The following is a 23572-nucleotide window of genomic DNA, read 5'->3' as shown; positions in this document are numbered from 1 at the left end:
GGACAAAGGCAAAGCAATTCTTCATTTTTACCCCTCTCTTTTTTCTCCTTTTATTTCTTCTTCTCTTCCTTTTTCTTCTTCATAGATTTTCTTCTGTTTTTCTTCTTCTCTCCCAGCCTCAACTCTCATAATAAAAGTTGCCTATATAATACACCTTCCCTTCTTCCTATGAATTGACAGTTTTTATCATATCTAAACAGAGACACAGTAACATCAGAAATAAGCTTCTTTTTGTTACTGCTCATTCCATTCAAAAGAGGTAATGGGAGCCTGACCAGGTGGTGACGCAGTAAATAGGGCATCAGACTGAGACACGGAGGACCCAGGTTCAAAACCCCGAGGACGTCAGCTTAAGCACAGGCTCATCTGGTTTGAGCAAGGCTCACCAGCTTGAGCCCAAGGTTGCTGGCTTGAGCAAGTAGTCACTCTGTCTGCTGTAGCCCCCCCCCCTCAAGGCACATATGAGAAAGCAATCAATGAACAGCTAAGGTGCCGCAATGAAGAATTGATGCTTTTCACTTCTCTCCCTTCCTGTTGGTCTGTACCTATCTGTCCCTCTCTCTTTCTCTGTCTCTGTCACACACACACACAAAAGGTAATGTGAATATTTAAAATTTAAAAACACATCATCTTTACATGTAATCAAAAACACGAAAATAAAATTAAATTTTTTTATCAAATTGGCAGGGATTTATTAAATGGCTATTCTTCTACTGCCACAGCCTCCCTTGCCCTGGCAGCCTCCCAGTAACTCTCTTCTGGGGAGGCAGAGGTGCCCCACTGACAAAGCTTTGAGAAGTCCTGCTATCCAATGGCATGGACTCCAGGTCCTGGGGACAGTTTGCAAGATGGTACAAGAGAGAAGGCCACAAGAAAGGGGAGATGGTGGAAGAGGTGACTAGGTAGGAAGAGAGCAAAGGTGAGTGAGTCATTAGTTCAGGGGTCAGAAGTGTGGTGTGGGGCAAAGGAGGAGGGAAGAGCAGAAAAGGAGGCCTGGCAGAGAGGGTGGAGCAAAGGAGAAGGGGAGTGGCTAGGCAGGGGAGCAGGATGACAGTAAGACTGTGGATGGTGGATCCCAGGGAGGGCTTCTGGAGGAATGGAAGAGGCTGGCATGGGGCCAGCCTTGTACCAGGCAGAAGTGCTGGCCCTCTACAGGCACCACTTTAGTGGCTCCTTTGCCCCATTGGAGTGTTTTCCACTGGCTCAGTGACCTGAGGGTGAAGTGGAGAAGGCGGCGACCCAGACTGGAAAGGATCTGAGCAGGTGGGTGTTTTGAGGTACCACCCTTGGGGTGAGGGTGGAGGGCTAGAGATACAGGGAACTGGGGCTGAGAGGCCCCATGTGCCTGAGGGGATGGTGGCCAAAAAACAGGGTCATAAGTAGTAGGAGGTCATGCTGTGAGATGAGAACACAGAAATCTATACGCAGTTAGAGCAGCAGATGCAGTTGGGGCCTATGGCGTTGGGCAGCATGGCCTGCATTGCTGCTCAGCTCCTGAGCAACTGGTCCAACCCTAGCAGGTCTGACCTCAGCTGTGCTCTGCACTCCTCATGCACCTCTGGGTCCATAACTCGATATTGCTGTACCTCAGTTTCCTCTTCTGTAAACGAGGTTAATGACAATGTACACCTAACAGGTTGGATGGACACTGAAATATTTTATTTATAAAGTGTGTAGCCCACTGATTGATCTTTAGGACTCACAATATAAATGGTGGAGGGTGCCATCACTGTCATTAATGAGGTCTCCTTGAAGAATTGGGGTGTCTAGGGGTGGAGACTGAGCCAGAAGTAGGGTAGGGTTGGAAGATGTGTGATGACAATTAAAAGCAGAGGTGAAAGACTTTATGTCTGGGACCAAGAGGCCGTGGCTAGGGGAGAGGGTCAGAGGACAAAGGGTTTATGGGTGAAAACAAGAATTCTATCCTCTCTACCCTTAGAGAGGAGTAGTGAGGGGTGGGCTTGGGACATCTCCTAACCCTGACCCTCCAGGCCCTGGGTATTGAAGAAACTTTTTGATCCTCCAACCCAAGGTATATAAAAATATATAAAGACAAAACTCAATTCAAATATTTTTAGGAAGGATCGCCACATTTGTTTTAACTGTGTAGGGATGAGGATATGCTCATTACTAAAGAACTATAAGAGAGTTCATGGAAACAAAAGGATATAGGTTAACTAAGTTAACAAATTCCATACAGCAAAACACAGATCAAAATGTGTGGGAATGATGATGTCAGATTAATGGCAATATGAGAGATACCAGTGATTTCTCCCTATAAATTTCAACAAATTGAACAGCTATAACCCAGTGAAAAAACTCCAGCTGGGCTCACAGGCTTGCTTGAAAAGATACATGCATCAAATCAGTTAAAGGTGGGAAGGGAAAAAAAATGGGCAGCATAAGATAAGAATCCTATGCAGTGGAAATCTAGAGAGGGGCAAAATCCAGAGTGTCTGGGTCTTCTTCTGGCCAGAGAAGCAGAGAGATCTGGAAGCACTTGGAGAGATACTGAACCAAAGCAGCTGCAGAGTGAGATCCCATGGTCTTTCCTGCACTCAGGAAAGAGACACAGAAATACAAAATGTGGGCCCCCTGCCTCCATATTTTCTCAGGGGGTATGAACAGTGGCAGAGACATACCCCATAGTTAGTTCTACAGGGTCACTCTTTCCCCTGAAGAACAGAGGTGGTCTGTGTATGGTCCCCTGGTCTGTTGAAATGCAGGGAGGAGCATCAGGATGTCTGAGATCACCATTGCCAAAGCCATAAAGCCCTCACAGCACACCTCACCCCATCGTTGCCACAGCAACATCCCAACAGAGGTCAGCCTGGGAATTTTACAGAGTTAATGCATATAATCAAGAGCAACCTACTGGGGGGGGGGGGAAAGCTTGCAACTTCAATACTACCTCTTTTCTGTCTGATGCTTTTGTTTATCTTATACTTGTTTTTTATTGTTGACTTTTGTTCAGTTTTTTGTGTTTTTCTCTTTAATTTAATATTTTTACATTATTTGTTATTGTTTCCATTGTTCTGCTTGACTTCTTAATAATACCATTCTCACATGCCCTCAAGGTAGTAAAAAACTAATACTGTGTCTGCTTAAGAAAAGTTCAGAGTTCAGAAAGAAAATTAAAAATCTCCAGAAAGTAATCTCAATTGCTTGAAAGTCAGGGAGTTAAACAATAGAGAACTCAAAACTGAAGTTCTGAAAATTCTCAACAGGTTTTGAGAAGACACCAATAGGTAATTTAATGAGCTGAGAAAACAAAACAAGGACTTCACCAAGGAGATTGAAATTTTAAAAACAGAGATGAAGAACTCAATACATTCCCTGGCTGGTTGGGTCAGTGGTAAAGCATCAACCCAGAGTGTGGAAGTCCTGGGTTTGATTCCTTGTCAGGGCACAAAAGAGAAGTGACCATCAGTTTCTCTACCCCCTCCCTCCCTTTCTCTCTCTCTCTCTCTCTCTCTCTCTCTCTCTCCTTCTCTCTCTCTCTCTCTTTCTCTTTTTTGTCCCCTCCTGCAGCCATGGCTCAAATAAATTGTCCCCTGGTACTTAGGATGGTTCCATGGACTCAACTCAGGTGCTGACATAAGTTGGTTGATGAGCAACAGAGCAGTGGCACCAAATGGGCAGAGCATTGCCCTGTAGGGGGCTTGCTGGGTGGATACCGGTTGGGGTGAATGTTGGAGTCTGTCTCCCTACCTTTCTATGTCTCTGCCTCTCACTTAAAAAAAAAAAGGAACTCAATACATGAATTGAAAAATGAGTTAGCAATCTTAGCTAATAGAACAGACTAGATAGAGGAGAGAATCAGTGACTTCAAAGACAGCCAAATAGAGATGATACAGAGGGAAGAAAAGAAATAGACTCGGAATTTTAAAAAGTGACAGAGCTCTACAAGAATTGTCAAAATCCATCAGAAAGAGCAATTTAAGAATAATGGGTATGTCAGAAGAAGAAGAGAGGAAGAAGGAAATAGAGAGCCTATTCAAACAAATACTTGATGAGAACTTCCTAAGCCTATGGAAAGAGTTAGATCTTTTAATCCAAGAAGCAAACAGAACACTGAGTAACCTCAACTCAAGCTGGCCTTGTCCAAGGCAGATTGTAATAAAAATGTCAAAAATCAATGACAACAAAAGAATCTTCAAGGCAGATAGGGAAAAGAAAAACCTAACATAAAAAGGAAGGCTCATTAGGTTATCATCAGACTTCTCAGCAGAAATTCTACAAACCAGAAGAGCATTGGCACAACCCTTCAAAGTACTGAAAGAGAAGAATCACCAGCCAAGAATTCTATATCCATCCAAGTTGTCCTTCAAATATGAAAGATAAATAAAAACGTTTCCAGATATACAGAAACTGAGGAATGCATCAACAGAAAACCCCCACTGCAGGAAAGACTATGGGGATTATTCTACTGGATGCAAAGAACAAAACTAAAGAAACTACAAGTGAAACCTCTAACAAGGTCACAATAAAAACAGGTAAAATCTGTGACAACAATAACATAAAAGAGCAGAGGTTAAAGATCCACTGTAGTAAAGGAGGATGGACTGCAGAAGCACTAATAAGACAAAGGGCTGTTGTATAAATGAAAATGTTTTTCTTAATAACCTAAAGGTAACCACCCACTAGAAAATCAATACTAAAATACATAGCTAAAACAGAGGAAACAGAGGAACAAAGTATGGAATACTACCAAACAAAAATAACTGACATAAACACAAAAGACAAAAATCAAAATAGACACAGAACTACCAGAAAACAAAATATAAAGTGGCAATAGGAAATGCTTATTCATCAATAATAATACTAAATGTAAATTGACTGAACTCTCCAATAAAGAGGCACAGAGTAGCAGATTGGATCAAAAAGCAAAACACAACCATATGCTGCCTTCAGGAGACACATCAGAGCAGCAAGGACAATAGTAGACTCAAAGTAAAAGGTTGTAAAATGATTCTCCAAGCAAACAATACCCAAAGAAAAGCTGGTCTAGTCATACTAATATCTGACAATGCTGACTTCAAGACAACAAGACTGACTTCAAAGTAACAAGAGACAAAGATGGACATTTCATAATGATGAAGGGGACACTATATTAAGAAGACATAATACTTCTCAATATATATGCACCAAATCGGGGAGCACCAAAATATATAAGACATTTACTAACACAACGAAAGAAAATAAGTAGACAAAAACACAATCATATTTGGAGAACTCAACATACTAATGACAGTTTAGATAGATCATTCTTATAGAAAATCAATAAAGAAATATCGTCCTTCAAAGACCCACTTGACCAAATGGAAATAATAGACAGTTACATAACATTTCATCCCAGGACATCAGATTATACATTTTTTTCCAGTGCACATGGAAAGTTCTCAAGGTTAGAGCATATGTTGGGTCACAAAAATAACCTCAACAAATTCAAGAAGATTGAAATTATACCAAGTATAATTCTGATAAAGACTTTGAAATAAGAATTGAACTGAAAAAAGGAAGTAAAGACCCCACAGAAATATGAAAATTAAACAACGTGTTTCTAAAAAATGACTGGGTCAAAGAAGAAATAAAAGTAGAGATCAAGAGATATGTGCAGACAAATAAGATTGACAATACGACATATCAAAATTTCTGGGATGCAGCAAGAACAGTAATAAGAGGGAAGTTTATATCATTACAAGCTTATATTTAGAAATAAGAGAGATCCCAAATAAACAACCTAACATTACATCTTAAAGAACTAGAAGAATAAGAAAAAAAGTAACCCAAAGTCAGCAAAAGAAAACAGTAAAAAACAAAGCAGAACTAAATGAAATAGAGAAAAACAGTGAAATAATAAACTACAGAAAAATTAATACAGCAAACAGCTGGATCTTTGAAAAGATCAATAAAATTGACAAACCCCTGGTTAGACTCATGAAGGAAAAAAATAGAAAGAACTCAAAGAAACAAAATTTGAAATGAAAGAGGAGATATTACCACAGATATCATAGATATATGTACAAAGTATCATACTAGAATACTATGAAAGATTATATGCCACCAAATTCAACAGTCCAGAAGAAATGGATAAATTTTTAGAACTACACTTTCTACAAGCTTGAGTCATGAAGAAGTGTAAAATGTAAATATACCCATAAGCAGGGAGGAAATAGAAACAACTATCAAAAACCTCCCCAAAATAAAAGCCTAGGACCAGATGATTATATTAGTGAATTTCACCAAACACTCAAAGAATATTTGGCACTTATCCTTCTCAAAGTCTTCCCGAAAAATACAAGCAATAATCCCTAACACATTTTATGAGGCTAACACATCCTTGATACCAAATCTGAAAGAGGAATCCAAAAAAAGAAAATTATAGACCAATATCTCTTCTAAATACAAATGCAAAAATCCTGAACAAAATGCTAGCAAATTCAAATTAAAACTACAATGAGATATCATCTCACACATGTTAGATGGCTGTTATCAACAAGATAGGTAATAACAAGTGTTGGAAAGGCTTTAGAGAAAAAGGAACACACATTCATTGCTGGTGGGAATGTAAACTGGTACAGCCATATGGAAGAAAGTACGGTGGTTCCTCAAAAACTAAGAATAGAACTACCACATGACCCAGCAATTCCTTTACTGGGCATCTACCCCCAAAACTCAAAAACATTGGTACACAAAGACACATGCACTCTCCTGTTCATCTTGGCATTATTTATGGTGGCTAAGACATGGAAGCAATGAATGTGTCCCTCAACAGAGGATTGGTTAAGGAAGATATGGTGTGTGTGTGTGTGTGTGTGTGTGTGTGTGTGTGTGTGTGTGTGTATCAATACAATGGGATTCTACTCAGCCATAAAAAAATGATGATATATTGCCATTTATGATAACATGGATGGACCTTCAGAACATTATACTAACTGAAATAAAGTAAATCAGAAAAAGCTAAGAATTGTACAATATCATATATAGGTGGGATCTAAAACAAACTCATGGACATAGATAAAAGTGAAGTGGTTACCAGAGGAGGGAGCTGGGGGTGGGGGAAGGGGAGTAAAGAGTGGCAAATATACAGTGACAGAAAATGATTTGACTTTGGGTGCTTAAGAAGAAGCAGACCTAGACAAAATTCTCAAATAGGATAGAAAATGTTGATGGGCACACAATACAATCAACAGTTCAAATATTACAGAAATGTTTACCTGAAACCTATGTACTCTTATTAATCAGTGTCACCCCCATCAAATTTAATTTCTAAATAATAATAAAAATAGAAATGCAAATACAAGCCAAAATAGTCACAATTTCACACATAACAGATTGGCAACATCTGGTAGTTTCACCAAATCAAGTATGGCACTAATAGTTGGCAACTAAAATAACTATAAGGTATGGTAGAACTGCAAATAGGCACAACTTAGGAAAAACAAAGTGAGTTTGTATAAAAAAGAGTAGATGCAAATATACTTTGCGCTGACAACTCTTGTTCTGCACCCTAAGCCCAGAGAGAAATCAAGCTGAGCAGCATACTGGTGCCTTTTCCTTCTCCTTTCCCCAGGTGCATAATATCTTTGCTTTCTTTTCCCTAAATTCCAACAGCTTTTCTTTTTTTGCATCTGTAACTTGTTTCCTAAGCCCATAAGGCCAGCTGGCTCACTTTACCTACCGCTGTGACTTTCTAAATAAACTCTTATGACTTGAGTTCTTGGCTCTGGATTCTTTCCCAGATGACCTCAAGAACCAAGACTGCTGAACCAGGTCCAATTCCACTCATTAACTTCTGGTGCCTTATAAGGAGCAGACCTACACAAAATTCTCAAATGTTCTATAGGATGGAAAATGTTGATTCACTGTATTTACAATTAGTCACTGAACAAGAATACTTGAAATGTTCTGAAATAGTACAGCTCATGTGAGAAATAATTTTACCAGAGATTTTCTTAAATTTGACAAGCATCCTAAAAATTCACTGTAAGGCCAGTAGCCACGGCCACCATCAGAGCCGCCTGCCCCATGCAGGTTCACATTTGATTCGGACAGCTGGTAATGAAACAACGGAGCCAAGAACTGGTGGGCCATTAGCTTTAATCCTAGCTTACACCTGCGAGCAAGAAATACACACAGTGGGAAAACACTTCCCTTTCCATTCAGGGCTCCGAAAGCCACTGACTTAACCGAGTTTCCTAGAATCAAAGGTTTCTAACCTCACCAGCCTTATTCACATCTGCTCCCCATGTCCTTCTCTTTGCACAAACTTTACAAACTGGCTTCTCCTTCAGCACTCCGCCATCTTGGCTGCTTCTCCTCTCCTCCACGTGGCCTTTCTCTGCTCTCCTCTTATAATATAGAATTCAAAACCTTTTTTTTTCTTTTTCTTTTTTTTCTTTTTTTATTTATTTTTTTACAGAAACAGAGAGTGGGACAGACAGAGACAGACAGGAACAGAGAGATGGGAAGCATCAATCATTAGTTTTTTGTTGCGCATTGTGACACCTTAGTTGTTCATTGATTTTTCATATGTGCCTTGACCGCAGGCCTTCAGCAGACCGAGTGACCCCTTGCTCGAGCCAGCAACCTTGGGTCCAAGCTGGTGAGCTTTTGCTCAAATCAGATGAGCCCGCGCTCAAGCTGGCGACCTCGGGGTCTCGAACCTGGGTCCTTGGCATCCCAGTCCGATGCTCTATCCACTGCGCCACTACCTGGTCAGGCTTTAAATTTTTTAAATTTATTTTTGACAGAGACAGAGAGTCAGAGAGAGGGATAGACAGACAGGAACAGACAGGAACAGAGAGAGATGAGAAGCATCAATCATCAGTTTTTTGTTGAGAAAGCAAACAATGCAACACCTTAGTTGTTCATTGGTTGCTTTCTCATATGTGTCTTAACTGTGGGCCTTCAGTAGACCAAGTAACCCCTTGCTTGAGCCAGCGACCTTGGGTCCAAGCTGGTGAGCCTTGCTCAAACCAGATGAGCCCGCGCTCAAGCTGGCGACCTTGGGGTCTCGAACCTGGGTCTTCCGCATCCCAGTCTGATGCTTTATCTACTGTGCCATTGCCTGGTCAGGCAGAAATCAAAACCTTTAATCCAATATACAAACAAGGAAGTCTCTGATACAAAGTCACTTATGTGTGGCGTAATGGGACTCCTCATGAGAGTGCACCACCCCACATCATGCAACAGTCAAGGGAGTAGGGAAAAGCTTAGTCTTAAATCTAAACCTTAGGCTATAACGACCCGGCCTGCTTACAGCCTGTCTTCCATACCCAATGCAAACTATAAGCGAGCAAACATATATATCATATTTACAAATTTATTTGACCCACATTTACACAAAATTATCAACCATGAGTTGTGAAGGTGACATAAAATTCTCAAAACTATCAATCACAGCAATTCAAATTCTTCCCAGCCTTGCTGCAGGAAAAACTGATTTTTTTTTCATATAAAAAGTTGTTACAAATTGTCGTGTGAAGAGATGATCAAAGAGAATGAAGTAAAAAATGCAGGAATAAGCATTATAAAAATGAAGCTAAATCCTTAAGCATATATAAGTTCCTAGGAATAGCTTTGAAATTCAACATTGTCTGCTGCCCAAGGTCTTTTTGTTTGTTCGTTTTTCTTTTTTTAATTTTTAATTTTATTTATTTTTTTACAGAGACAGTGAGTCAGAGAGGGATAGACAGGGACAGACAGACAGGAACGGAGAAAGATGAGAAGAATCAATCATTAGTTTTTCACTGTGCGCTGCAACACCTTAGTTGTTCATTGATTGCTTTTCTCATATGTGCCTTGACCACCCGCCTTCAGCAGACCGAGTAACCCCTTGCTGGAGCCAGAGACCTTGGGTTCAAGCTGGTGGGATTTTGCTCAAACCAGATGAGCCTGCGCTCAAGCTAGCGAGCTCGGGTTCTCGAACCTGGGTCCTCTGCATCCCAGTCCGACGCTCTATCCACTGCGCCACCGCCTGGTCAGGCTCGTTTTTCTTACTATAATAAGTTCTACATTATGCAAGATTTGGTGTCTAAAGAAAAACTTATTTTGAGACACAGTCCTGTACCTATTTTTGAATTGCAATTGCTAACAATGCTGCTACTATTTTGTATTTTGTCTATAGTCATGTCTGACTTATTTTTTGTTTGTTTTGGGTTTTGGGGGCGGGGGGTTTGCAAAAAATATAATTTTAAAAAAGACAAACTACTGCTGCTGTGGGAATTTAAATACCACAGCCACAAGCTATACAAAGGTAGAAGCACTGTCTAATGAATCTTATGCATATACAAACTTAACATGTACAAAAAAAAAAATCCATACTCTTTATAATTTAAAAAGATTAGCAGCCCTCCAGGGTAGCTTCTTAGAACGCCCAGGCCGCTGTTCTCGCGGGGCGCGGAGAGCGCGCGCGCGGCCGCGGGGACCTCTGGGAGGTGTGGTTTTGCTTAAAGCGACCAAGCGAGGCACCGGGAACTTGTGTCCCAGACCTGGAGAAGTCTGAAAAATGCCGCTGTGCGGTGGGCTCCGCCCTCGCTCCTCCCCGCGGTAGGCTCGGGCCAAACAGCGGAATTCTCCGTCCTGGAAGCTGGGAGGACTCTCGCACTGCAGTTCCTGTGAAGGCGGCGACCATTGTCCGCTCACGGCGACCGGGCGCGTCCAGTACGCGGATTCGGGCAAGCGTGGGTCCGGGAGGGTGGCCGGCGGACGCCCGGCTAACTGCACTGGGCACGGCGGAGACCTTGCTGTTCCCAGGGTGTACCGCGATGTGAGCCCGCGCGGGGCCTCAGCTTTCTGGGCCCCTCCGCCTGGCTCTGTGGAAGGGACGTCAGGATGGCGCTTACCTCATAGAGCTCGCCAAGCGAAAATGGGCGAATGAGTGTACGTGGTACAGACTGAAAAAAGCCGCCATCTACATTCGTTTTTGTTATCCCGGGATGACGCTGACGCTTTCCAGTTGTGTAACCTCTTACAAATTGCTTTAGCATCGCCGTTTCAGTATTGAAATTGTTTAAAAAAGAAACCTGGAATGATATGAATGCCCACCATGCCCAGAGTGGTGAAGATTAAATAAGCTCATATTTAACATTATTACTTCTGTTGTTTTATGAGGCTTTTTTTTCTTATGTATATAAAAGTTGATTTACATGCAGGTGGCACCTAGTGAATGGTTAGTTACTTCGTGCCAAGGAACACTGTTAGTTCAGGGATGACTGGAGCAATAGAAAATTACTCCCATTGTGCTTTTCCGTTTAGGAGTGTCACAGAGCTGCAAAATAAGCCTGCTTTTTCATGACTTCTTTTTTCTGTTCTTAATCTGCCTTCTCAGGACAGTGCCCTCCTATTAGAGAGAGCGTGGAAAGAGGACTGTGTTTACTATTGGAAATTGCAAAATCATGCTCCAGGTAAGTCAGTAGATCTTCCTGAAACACCTTTTTAGCAGAACTAGAGTGTTTGATTTCCTTCTACCAGTTCCCTTCTAACAAAGTCCATTTAGGGACTGGATCAGTGATTCCTTTCATTGTAGCAAACGACGAAGCCTAAAGAAGAATTCCAAAGTACTATCAAAAAACAAAACAGAAGAAAACAAAGTACTATATTCTCTGTTTCTCTTTTCTACCATTTTTTTCTGCTGGAAGCCTCTGTAGAGCCTGAGCAAGACTTTTTATAATTGCAATTCAAGATTCAAGTTTGGAATGTTATTTGCTTTACCGTCGTTAAAGCTGTATCGTATGGTCTCAATTAATGGTATATCAGTCCTTTCAGTTGTTCAAGTCAAGAGATGTTTGGAGTCATCTTGATTGTTCCCTTTTTCTTATAACTCACATTCATGCACTTCAGTTAGTTCTAAAGTATATACAGGATATATCCAGAATCTGACCACTAGTTACTCCATCACTGCCACCACCGCCACCGCCACACTGGTCCAAGTCCACCCAGATTATTGCTGTAGCCAGGTGACGGGATTCCCTCCTCCTGCCTTCGACTCTCTTCAGTCTCTTCTCAATATAGCTGTCACAGCAGTCATATTATATAAAATCCTGTTATTCCTCAGCTTCAAACTCTTCACTGGCCCTAACTCAGAATAGAAGTCAGAGTTCTGTAGTGACTTGAAAAGCTTTGTATAATTAGGCCATTTGTTACCTCTTTCTCTGGCGCCTTGTTCCCTCTGGGCTCCAGTGACAATGGCTACTGCCTCCAGGCCTTGGAAGTTGCAGTCCTATCTGTTTGCAATAGTCTTTCTTCAGATAGGCAAGCTTGTATTCTTGCCTTCTTTTAATCTTTGCTCAGTAAAGCTTGCCTAAACACCTATTTAAAATTGTCAGTCGCTGTGTTTCAACTATCACTTGCACTTCTCCATCACTGTTCCATTTCCCATAAAGCTTATCACTCACTAGCTGGCAGTATGTGTTCAGCATATGCATATGCTCACGGTTTGTTTCCTTCCCTTTGGGAGGGTTTGTTGTTGTTGTTGTTGAGTGTACCCAGAGTGGTACCTGGCACAAAACATGCTTACTAAATAGTGGTTGAGTGAATGACTGATGAAACATGATGGGCAGAATTGTGGGGTGGAAGGTGAAGCCTGCACAGGAGAAGGTATGGTATGAATGGCTGATGTGCATGTTGAGCATAGTCTGGTTCTTGGGAGTATTCGATAATTAGAATTGAAAAAAACGATTATTTTAATGTAAACTGAAGTGAATTGGTTGCCAAAATTCTTTATTGACTCATTTTCTAAACACTTATGAAGTACGGGTTTGGAAGAATCTCACATAGGTTTGGTAGTACACTGACAGGCAGGACTGTATGAGCTAGTACAGTACTAAGAGAATTTTCTACAGTGGAGGAAATAGTCTATACGTGTGCTGTCCAGTACAATAGCCACCAGTCCCATATGAGTATTGAGTATTTGAACTATGACTAGAGTGACTGAGGAACTGAATCCTTAATTTCATTTTTAATTTAATTTTTTATAGCCAACTGTGGCTAGTGGCTGCTGTATTGAGCTGTGCAGGAATGGTAGAAAAATAAGCAAGCATAAGAAATTAAGACAGGTGCTCGGACAAATGTCCTGAGTTCTTCTGGAGACAAAAATGAACATCCCAGGCTGCCCATGCAGTTGAACAAGAAGAAAGAGTTGAAGCATTTCTGGGAAAAGCAAGTCTGGAACTGGTTTGGGTGGCCCACAGGACCAGGGAGGCAGAGGTGGGAGTGAAGTTATACTGACTGAGAGGACACCTTGAGCACAGGTAGAGAGGCCTAAGAGAGTGTTGCATGGAACTGCGAAATTTTTCTAAAGCAGTGGTTGTCAAACGAGAGATTTTGTCCCCCTAGACTCCCACCCATAGGGGACATTTGGTAATATTTAGAGGTATTTTTGGGTGTCACACTCTGAGGGAGGAGGGGAGTTGCCGCTAGCATATAATGGGTAGGGGCTAAGGATTCTGTTTATCCTACAACGCACAGGACAGCTCTTCACAACATGAGAATTATACAGCCTAAATATCAATAGTGCCAAGATTGAGAAACCCCTGATCTAAATAAAGAGCAAAAAGTATTAGTGAGATTATATGAGTTTCAATATAATAACATTCATCAGTATGTTCAAAATTTAAAATTTGAAATATCTTTGCACTGGTAGAATAAAACATAGTGTTTTATGCATTTAACATAGTGTCAGTTAGAGTAAATACAAATGGAGAAAACAATTTTCTGTTCGATGCCAAAAGGGAAAGAGATCTTCTCCCCTTTCTTTTCTTAGAACATTTCCTTGAGAAAACCTGTCATTGTAAATCCGTTTCTTTCCCCTGAGATGCTTATAATTCTTTTTCAAAGCAAAATAAGCTTCTGCCACTTTTACAAGGCAGCCAAGTCTGTCTTAGAGTTTTGGAGACATTTCTTTAAAATGCAAACATGAAGGAAGATGTACCTTTAACAACCCATCTGTGGGAGTTTAGCCTAGGCTCCTGGTTCCAAGTTCTAACTATCTGCTTGTCATAAAGATATGAGGAATTTTATTTTTCTTTGGGTAAAGGTAATTAACACAGATGGCTACTCCAATTACCAGGTGAATTTAGGCTGCACTATGTGTAGCAAATGGTGCTAAGTCCTCTTACTGGAGGACAAGTTATTTATTTTAAAAGCATGTATGTAATGGTTGTATTATCTACCTAGCTTTTTGAAAGGGTGAGATTTCTTTCTGTCCTTAAAGTCTCATTCGTGATTTTGTATGAAGTGCATTACAGCCTGGTTTAATGCTTATTCAATAATAAAACCTGGCCCTGGCCGGTTGGCTCCGCGGTACAGCATTGGCCCAGTGTGTGAAAATCCTGGCCTCGATTCCCATCCAGGGCACACAGGAGAAGTGCCCGTCTGCTTCTCCACCTTTCCCCCTCCCCTTTCTCTCTATCTCTTCCCCTCCAGCAGCCAGGGCTCCATTGAAGCAAAGTTGGCCTGGGTGCTGAGGATGGCTCCATGGCCTCCGCCTCAGGTGCTAGAATGGCTCTGATTGTAGCGGAGCAACGCCCCAGAGGGGCCGAGCATCGCCCCCTGATTGGCATGCCGGGTGGGCATGCCGGTGGATCCAAATTGGGCGCATGCGGGAGTCTGTGCCCCCCCCCCCCCTTCTCACTTCGGAAAAATACGACAAAATAAAATAAAACCTGTCTCTTTCTCTTTTCTATATTGTAGAGAAGATTTTCTGCTTGGCAGATATGGTTTTTAATTATTTTCCCAACATCTGATAAAGGTAAATTCCCACTGTGAAACCAGAAACCAGTGACACTAGTGAACATACGTGCAGAATACCCCAATAAAGTAATAGAATATTGAGTCAACCACTTGTGGAGTGAAAGTTTACCATAATCAAACAATGTCTATTTCACCAAAGAAAGATATTAATAATGTCATCTTAAATGCACACGTTTTCCCACATATTATAATTTGACTAACCAATAAGCTATTATCAAATGTTTAAACTTTTCTAAAGTTTTACAATTTTAATATTGCCATGAATGAGTCCTGAGAAGAAATCTATTTCCTTAGAATATTTTCCTTTAAATGTGCCCTTTTGTTATTTACCCTTACATTAAGGTCCTGATATTCAGGACCACCTATGGCATGAAACCATCTTTTAGTCTTCTTTTCCAGGGACTCTTACATTATTTTAAATACAAATTGATTATCAATACAAGGTTTAAGTATAGACTATTAATGTTTTTCTTTTTTGTTTATAAATTAGCTATATATATCTATCTTTAATATAAAAGTTTTTTTTTCTGAACCCATTGGATTATTTTTTTTAATCATAGTTGATCATTTTAATTTACCTAGCATGTAAGCTAATAACAAACAGAACTCAGCACTTTACTGTGTGCTGTCACGTGTTGAATGCTGACTTACAAAAATTTTATAATTATATTCCCTTTGACAGAATTAACTCTCCTGAAGCAAAACTCTTATATTTGTCTCTTACCCTTATTGTATAACAATTCCAAGAACATAATTATCCAATTATTACTTAGATAAGATTTCTGATTATTGTCACAATTGCTGAATCTTTTTCCCTTTCTTCTACATCCAGGGAAAATTTAACAGAAGAGGTCTGGGCTATGGCTGAGCCTAAATATGTTTGCTGTTTCAGGTAACATTCAGTGATGTGGCCATAGACTTCTCTCATGAAGAGTGGAGATGGCTAGATTCTGCTCAGAGGGATTTATACAAGGATGTGATGATCCAGAATTATGAGAATCTGGTCTCTCTAGGTAAGCATATTATAATTTGCTTACCTCCACTTCCACCTCAACAGGGAATATCTTTTTGTTTTGGGGCACTCTGTATTGATGGAAATCTTTCTGAGTGAATAGATGAATTTTTCTTTCATGTTCCCAAGGAAATGTGTAGCTTTGTTGTGCTCTGCCTGAAGCTTATCTTCCCGTTTCAGTGAACATTCTTCAAGTCTTCCTTTGGGCCCTTTTGTAACGATGGCGTCTCTCCCCTGAGAATGACAGCTGAAACAAGTTCTATATTTTTCCTGTAAGCAGGTCTCTCCATACCTAAGCCATATGTGATCACTTTATTGGAGGATGGGAAAGAACCTTGGATGGGGGAGAAAAAACTCACAACAGGTATGTTTCTATATAAGTCTGGTGGATCAGGCAAAAGAGGTCTTTGTTAAAGATACCTGTAGAAAGTGGGGGCATTTTAGGATATTTTTGGGAAACTATCTTCAGAGATTCCCAGTGTAACAAAATCGAGGGATCCTTAAGCTTAGATTTTAAAATGAGCATTCCTCCATCCCAAATTATCTTTCTGCCTTATTCATATTATTTAATTATATATTTTGCCATTGTATTAATCCAGATTGCTATTTTATTTGAAACAAAATAAGGCAAATTACTCTTTTTTTAAGTCCACTTAAGGAAAAATATACTGATAGTTTTAGGTTAAGAGAAGCTGTCAGTTAGGTGGAAAATCACTTTTCCACTAAGGCTGAACTTCAAAGATCAAATGTGAACATAAGTGTTAGAGGAAATAAGGAAAGTATAAGAAAGTTTCTAAGAATAATATTTTCTAATGTCCAATAAAATCATGATTTCACAAAGATCCTACATAAACTCACAAAAGCCTAAATCTTTGTGAGCCTTAAATACATATAGATTATTTTGTTGTCACTGTGTTTAATGCTGCACTATGAATTCTGCATTTTAAGCATACTAATCTGACAGCAAATTGAGGTTGAAGGTTATAGACCTAAAGCTGTGAGACAGGATGTGTTATTTCACATAAACGTAAGCACAAACTGTTGGCTTGGAATCAGAGTGCCTTTGCTTTCCCATTGTTTCATGATTGCCCTTATTTAACCCATGTCCCTCATTACACTGTTCCTGCCTCTGTGAGCTCTCTGTATGCTCTGTGCTCCGCTTTTACTTTTTACAGAAATCATTAACTATCTGAGAGTTGTCAAACCCGAAACACACGGGGCATTATATTTTTTATCTAATTCCATTTGTACCACAGAAATTTCTTTCTAAGATCTACAGTAAAAGTATTTTGCTCTCTTGATATATTTCAGATTGGAAATTAAGATGGGAAAACAAAGAATTATCAACGAAGGAGGATATTTGTGATGATGATTCACCCCAAACGGTAATGATAGAAAAAAATATAAAACAAAGTCATGAATTTTCAAATTTTAACAAGGACTGGGAATATATAGAGAAGTTGGAGGGGAAACCTGAAAACCAGGTAGAACATTTCAGACCAGTGACCCTGACCTTTAGAGAAAGACCCACTGGGGAAAGTGTTTACAAATACAATACATTTAGAAGCATTTTCCATTTAAATTTAAAGTCTATTTTTTCTGAACTACAGAGAATTTCTGCTGAAGGGAAATCACATAAGCATGATATATTTAAGAAGAGCTTACCGAAAAAGTCATTTTTAAAAAATGAGAATATCAATGGTGGAAAGAATCTTTTGAATTCTAATGAAAGTATGCCAGCCTTCAGCCAGAGCAAATCTCTTACCCTTCACCAGACTTGTAATATAGAGAAAATCTATACATGCAGTGAATGTGGGAAAGCCTTTGGCAGACAGTCAATTCTTAATCGCCACTGGAGAATTCATACAGGAGAGAAACCTTATGAATGCCATGTATGTGGGAAGACTTTTAGCCATGGCTCATCCCTTACGCGACATCAGATTAGCCACAGTGGTGAGAAACCTTACAAATGTATTGAATGTGGGAAGGCCTTTAGCCATGTCTCATCACTTACCAATCATCAGAGCACTCACACTGGAGAGAAACCATATGAATGTATGAACTGTGGAAAGTCTTTTAGTCGTGTTTCACATCTCATTGAGCATCTGAGAATTCATACTCAAGAAAAACTCTATGAATGTCAAATATGTGAGAAGTCCTTCATTCATAGGTCCTCTCTCATTCACCATCTGAAAATTCACACTGGAGAGAAACCTTATGAATGCAATGAATGTGGAAAAGCCTTTTGCTGTAGCTCACATCTAACCCGACATCAAAGAATTCACACTATAGAGAAACAATTTGAATGCAACAAATGTCTGAAAGTCTTTAGTAGCCTCTCTCTTCTTATTCAGCATCAGAGTATTCATATTGAAGAAAAACCTTTTGAATGTCAAAAATGCAGGAAATCCTTCAACCAACCTGAATCACTGAATATGCATTTGAGAAATCACACTGGATTGAAACCTTATGAATGTAATATATGTGGGAAAGCCTTCAGTCATAGGTCATCCCTGCTTCAACATCACAGAAGTCATACTGGAGAGAAACCCTATGAGTGTATTAAATGTGGGAAGGCCTTCAGTTGTAGTTCAAACCTTACTGTACATCAGAGAATTCATACTGGAGAAAAGCCGTATAAATGTAATGACTGTGGGAAAGCTTTTAGCAAAGGCTCAAATCTTACTGCCCATCAGAGAATACATAATGGAGAAAAACTCAGTAGTGCTGTAAGTGTTGAAAACCCTTTAGGCTATATGAATCACTATACATGTGAAAAATATAAGAGAGAAACTGTATAAATGCAGTATTTGTTGTAATACACTTCAGCCATTGATCCTCCCTGATTCAGCATCAAAAGATTTATATTGGAGAAATGTCTTTTGAAGGTGATGAACATGGGAAGGTCTTTAACGATGGTACCAGCCTTATTGTCCATCTGAGTTGACACTGTAGAGGGACTATGTGAAGGCAATAAATGTGAGAATGCCTTTAGCCAGTATTACTCCCTTAATTGACGTAAGTAAATCCACATTGTATTTATGTGGGAAAGACATTAGGCAGTATGAATCTCATAAAATATACACACATACAGGAGAGGTGCAAAATATGAATATAAAAGTTGTAGAAAGCCCTTCAGTTAAAGTGCATCTCTCATTCTACACTGGAGAGAAAGCAATGTAAGAAATGTAGCAAAGAATTCAATAAGAGCTCTTATTTTTCCAGACGTGGAATGTCTAGAACAGCCTGATGCTCTGATGCTAGAACAGCCTGAGGGATGTAAGAATTATGTATAAATCTTTGCAGTGATGCTATTTGTAAACAGTTTTACAGAAGAGCAAACAAGTATATTATTAGTATGCATTTCTTACAGCAGTAGCTTGCAATTTTCCTCAAGTCCTACATAGAAATGATCTTTAGTTAATGGGCATGTCAAGGTATTTAATCACCCACTGAAAATTAAAACTGCAAAGGAATTTTTTTTGAATGTGAATAAGATTCTTGGTCTCTAATAAAATCACTTGTGTATAATAAACTCACTGTGACACTGATATTTCTTGCAAAACTTCTGTCCTCTTGTAGAATTAAGATCAGACTTACTACAGCCTTTAGTGCAGGGGTCGGGAACCTTTTTGGCTGAGAGAGCCATGAACGCCATATATTTTAAAATGTAATTCCGTGAGAGCCATACAACAACCCGTGTACATTACGCATTATCCAATAAAAATTTGTTGTTGTCCCAGAGGACAGCTGTGATTGGCTCCAGCCACCCGCAACCATGAACATGAGCAGTAGGAAATGAATGGATGTAACATGAGAATGTTTTATATTTTTAACATTTTTTTAATTAAAGATTTGTCTGCAAGCCAGATGCAGCCATCAAAAGAGCCACATCTGGCTTGCAAGCCATGGGTTCCCAACCCCTGCCTTAGTGGGAGACTAGCAAAACTGAAGAAAAACTCCCTGATTTCTGTGCTAAGAACATCATTATTTTGGTAAGGACATTTCATAGTCCATTTCCATTTGGATTCACACATTTTAATTTTTTTATGAGTACTCTGAGAACATAACCAAGAAACAACATACTATAGGAGATCAGAACAGGCTTTACTGTGGATGTGCTTTTTCATTTCAGTCCCAAGAATGAGGACTAAGTAGGTAGCAGTGTGCAAGCACACACACTGGGGATCATTGTAGGCAAAGCGGACAAGCAAGTGCTGTCATGTTTGCTACAGCTGGACACCCATGATCCTAGTGTCTAGCTTCAAGTTCTGTGGTTTGGGGGTGTTATTGTTTGCAGCATCAGTAGTAATAGTAGCAGTCATTTCTCCCTGACTTATAGTCATAGGGGTTTATCTTGAAATTAATGGCCTGGAGCTGTCTCCATTGCTTTTCTAGCCCCTCAGCAATTTTGAGAACATCAATTTTCTGCAGTGTATATCTTGAGATAAGAGTTTTGTTTTCCGAAATGAACCTTGACTGCTAATTATGCTTTATAAGGAGAATGGCTTCAATTATTCTAAGTTTTCTGTAAGAAATGAAATCATTTTACCGGTCCTGTGGCTTCCTATCTTGTGACAAGAAAGGTAGCACAGATTAGTGATTAGGGTTGTGTAGACACTTGGAGATGAAGGGCAGTTTGTGTAGCCTATATTTCGGATATGTTCTCGATGGCATTCAATAATTGTAAGAAAGAAGTTATTTTAAAGAATTTTTTTAAATTGTATTTATTCATTTTTTTAGAAAGGAGAGAGAGAGGGAGAGAAGAGAGAGACAGAGAGAGAGAAGGGGAAGGAGCAGGAAGCATCAACTCCCATATGTGCCTTGACCAGGCAAGCCCAGGGTTTCGAACTGGCGACCTCAGCATTTCCGGGTCGACGCTTTATCCACTGCACCACCACAGGTCAGGCCAAGGAAGAAGTTATTTTATTTTATTATTTATTTATTTATTATATATATTTTTTACAGAGGCAGAGATAGACAGGGACAGACAGGCAGGAAAGGAGAGAGATGAGAAGCATCAATCATTAGTTTTTCATTGCGCGTTGCGATTTCTTAGTTGTTCATTGATTGCTTTCTCATATGTGCCTTGACCGCGGGCCTTCAGCAGACCGAGTAACCCCTTGCTGGAGCCAGCAACCTTGAGTCCAAGCTGGTGAGCTTTTTGCTCAAGCCAGATGAGCCCGCGCTCAAGCTGGCGACCTCAGGGTCTCGAACCTGGGTCCTTCCGCATCCCAGTTCGATGCTCTATCCACTGCGCCACCACCTGGTCAGGTGGAAGAAGTTATTTTAAATGGGAATATGAAATCACCGATGTAATTCTGGTGTAGTATACGAGGTAGGGTTTCTGACTTAGACAAAAATACTTTCCTATCTAGTACCTGTGCTACCTTAAAAGCTAAGAGGTGAAGTCACATTTCTTAGCAATTCACAAGAGATAATGAATTTGAACTAGGATGAAGAATTTTTAATATTAAGCAGAGATTCATCTTTTCTTTGACTTTTTTAGTCATGAGATTTATTTTGAAATTCTAGGGAATGTTGGAGATCTTTGAGATAATTAAGGAAGCGGGGCATGGTGTCAAAAGATCAAGAACAGTTATAATTGCCTGACCTGTGGTGGCGCAGTAGATAAAGTGTCGACCTGGAAATGCTGAGGTTGCCGGTTCAAAACCCTGGGCTTGCCTGGTCAAGGCACATATGGGAGTTGATGCTTCCAGCTCCTCCCCCCTTCTCTCTCTGTCTCTCTCTCTCCCTTTCTCTCTCCTCTCTAAAATGAATAAATAAAATTAAAAAAAAAAACTCTCTTAAAAAAAAAAAGAACAGTTATAATTATCGGTAGACTGGCCATTACATATATATAGATGTGGAATAATGTCAGTAGCTTCCTGTGTCTCCCATTCTCGATCCTGCCTCTGTTCCCCCGTGTGCTGGTACTGCAAAGAGGAAATAGTCCTTTAATTCCCCAGATTTTATTTGCCTTCACTGCACATAGTTTTATATCATCTTGGAGAGGATTCATCCAAATACCCATTGTCATTTTAAAAAGATGAGCAGACATATAATGTTTTTTACAATTTTGCATTGAAAATGCTTTCACTGAACTAGCAAAAGCAAGCCAGCATTTTAAATAAAAATAGAGGTTTTAAGAAAGCAATGAGTATATTACCTTGTTATGGTAAAAGATTCAGCTGAGATCATAGTGATGTTATGATGTCACCAATGACAACCATGCTCGGTTATGTCTGTTTACCATTTCTTGAGCATCAGTTGTGAGTCACTTCACACCTTTCAAAAGCACAAAAGTGTGTGTGAATGCATATGTCTAGTGTGTGTGAAGAACGTAGGCTCTGGGTTCATGTTTTCTGGGTATATATCCAAGTTGCAATAAATACTGGCTTTGTATGTTAGATTACTTCACTGCACCATGCCTCAGTTTCCCATCTGTAAAATGGTGATAACACCTATCAGAATTATTATGAAGATTGAGTTAATCCGTGTAAAATGCTTACAACCTCAAAAGTATTTGATGAGCATTAGCTATTTTCATCATCATTATCTTCACATGGCTACTTTATCATTCTGAAATGTCACATCTAGTGGATCTTCCTAATCACCTATCAGTTTTATCTACTTACTGTTTCACTTTTTGTGGGGTTCTTACAAGACACTCCCATTTCCTTTCAACGAATTCTCCTTTGGTCTTTGAGCCATTTTGAGGGGGAGTAGTATATTTATTACTCAAAATGCCCTGAAGAGACACCAAGAGTTGGATAGCAGGAAGTAAGACAAGAACACAGCGGGGTTGCAGAAAGGAGATGGATGCCCTACAGAGCTGTTTGAAAGGGCCAAATAAAAGAAGCTTCGGATCTCCATATGTAGGAGAGGTGAGGCTTTTCCCAGCGAGATGAGAAGCTGAAGGACTTCAGGGTCACTTCTCAGTACATGGTCCTCTGGCCGAGTGCAACTGCAACTGTTATCCGTGTTCCTAAATAGAGGTTACAGCATGTGATTGCAGGTCACTGACGCCTGGAAAGTCAGTGTGGTTTCATCAGCCATGGGCTAGTCGATGTGATCACATTATATTGTGCAGTCAGTGGTAAATTTCATGAAAGAACCAAGGCACATATCATTGAGCATTTTCTTGGAGATGCTTTGTGCTGGGCACTAAGGGGGAGTCAGACGCTGCCTTTCAATGGGATACAATATGTTAGAGAAAAAATCGCCAATGAAGAAGACATTGATGAAAGATATGACAAGGCTGTGTGGCTTGGGAGGCACAAAAAGTTAGATCCTTCTTTGACATTAAAGATATTAAATAGGGAAAAATTTCTAATGTTAAATAATATTTCTAGCAGCAACAGCAGCTGAGCCTTATGGTTGTGTACCTGCACCTTCTACTGTATACCTGCACTGTATGCAGAGTGTTTTATAAAACACTTAAGAAATGAAATGTTCTGAGCTCTGGTCCCAAATTCCTGCATTTGAATCAGCCTATGAAATGGACATTGAGTCACTTCATTCCTCAAGCCTTGATGTCTGCATCAGAAAATTATTCCCACTCTATCAGGTAGTTGTGAGAATTAAATACAAAATATTCATAAAACAAACAATGAGTGCCTGGCATGTCTTGGTGTGTTTTTTTCTTGAATTTACTGGTTAACATAATTTTACAGGTTTCAGATGCCCAATTCTATAACATATCTCTGTATGCTATATTGTGTTCACGCCCCCAAGTCTAGTTTTTGTCTATCATAATTTGTCACAACTATATGTTGTGGTGCAACTTGGAAGAAACTGAGG

The 23572-nt window shown here is 39.9% G+C and overlaps 1 protein-coding gene across 3 annotated transcripts; it reads left to right on the top strand.

Annotated features, from left to right (window-relative positions):
* The first annotated feature begins 10473 nt into the window (after nt 1–10473).
* Nucleotides 10474–19298, top strand: LOC136380499 (zinc finger protein 181-like). Of its 3 annotated transcripts, XM_066348368.1 has the most exons (6): nt 10474–10668; nt 11336–11411; nt 15650–15770; nt 16047–16133; nt 17081–17154; nt 17380–19298. In XM_066348368.1, the coding sequence occupies exons 2-6, from the start codon at nt 11403–11405 to the stop codon at nt 18568–18570; spliced, it is 1482 nt and encodes a 493-aa protein (XP_066204465.1). In that variant the 5' UTR covers nt 10474–10668; nt 11336–11402; the 3' UTR covers nt 18571–19298. The 3 variants fall into 3 exon arrangements, with proteins under 3 accessions (XP_066204465.1, XP_066204463.1, XP_066204462.1); XM_066348366.1 differs by having other exon boundaries at nt 16050–16133; nt 17081–19298; XM_066348365.1 differs by having other exon boundaries at nt 17081–19298.
* The last annotated feature ends 4274 nt before the right edge of the window (nt 19299–23572 follow it).

This window comes from Saccopteryx leptura, chromosome 9, assembly GCF_036850995.1.
Source record: "Saccopteryx leptura isolate mSacLep1 chromosome 9, mSacLep1_pri_phased_curated, whole genome shotgun sequence".
Taxonomy (NCBI): Eukaryota; Metazoa; Chordata; class Mammalia; order Chiroptera; family Emballonuridae; genus Saccopteryx; species Saccopteryx leptura.
This window is presented reverse-complemented; position numbering and strand designations above follow the sequence as displayed.

What these genes read in the sequence shown, in the direction of transcription:
- LOC136380499 (XM_066348365.1), top strand. An exon ending in TGAGAATCTGGTCTCTCTAG is followed by an intron (nt 15,771 to 16,046) that starts GTAAGCATATTA and finishes TTTTCCTGTAAG; the next exon opens with CAGGTCTCTCCATACCTAAG. An exon ending in GGAGAAAAAACTCACAACAG is followed by an intron (nt 16,134 to 17,080) that starts GTATGTTTCTAT and finishes GATATATTTCAG; the next exon opens with ATTGGAAATTAAGATGGGAA.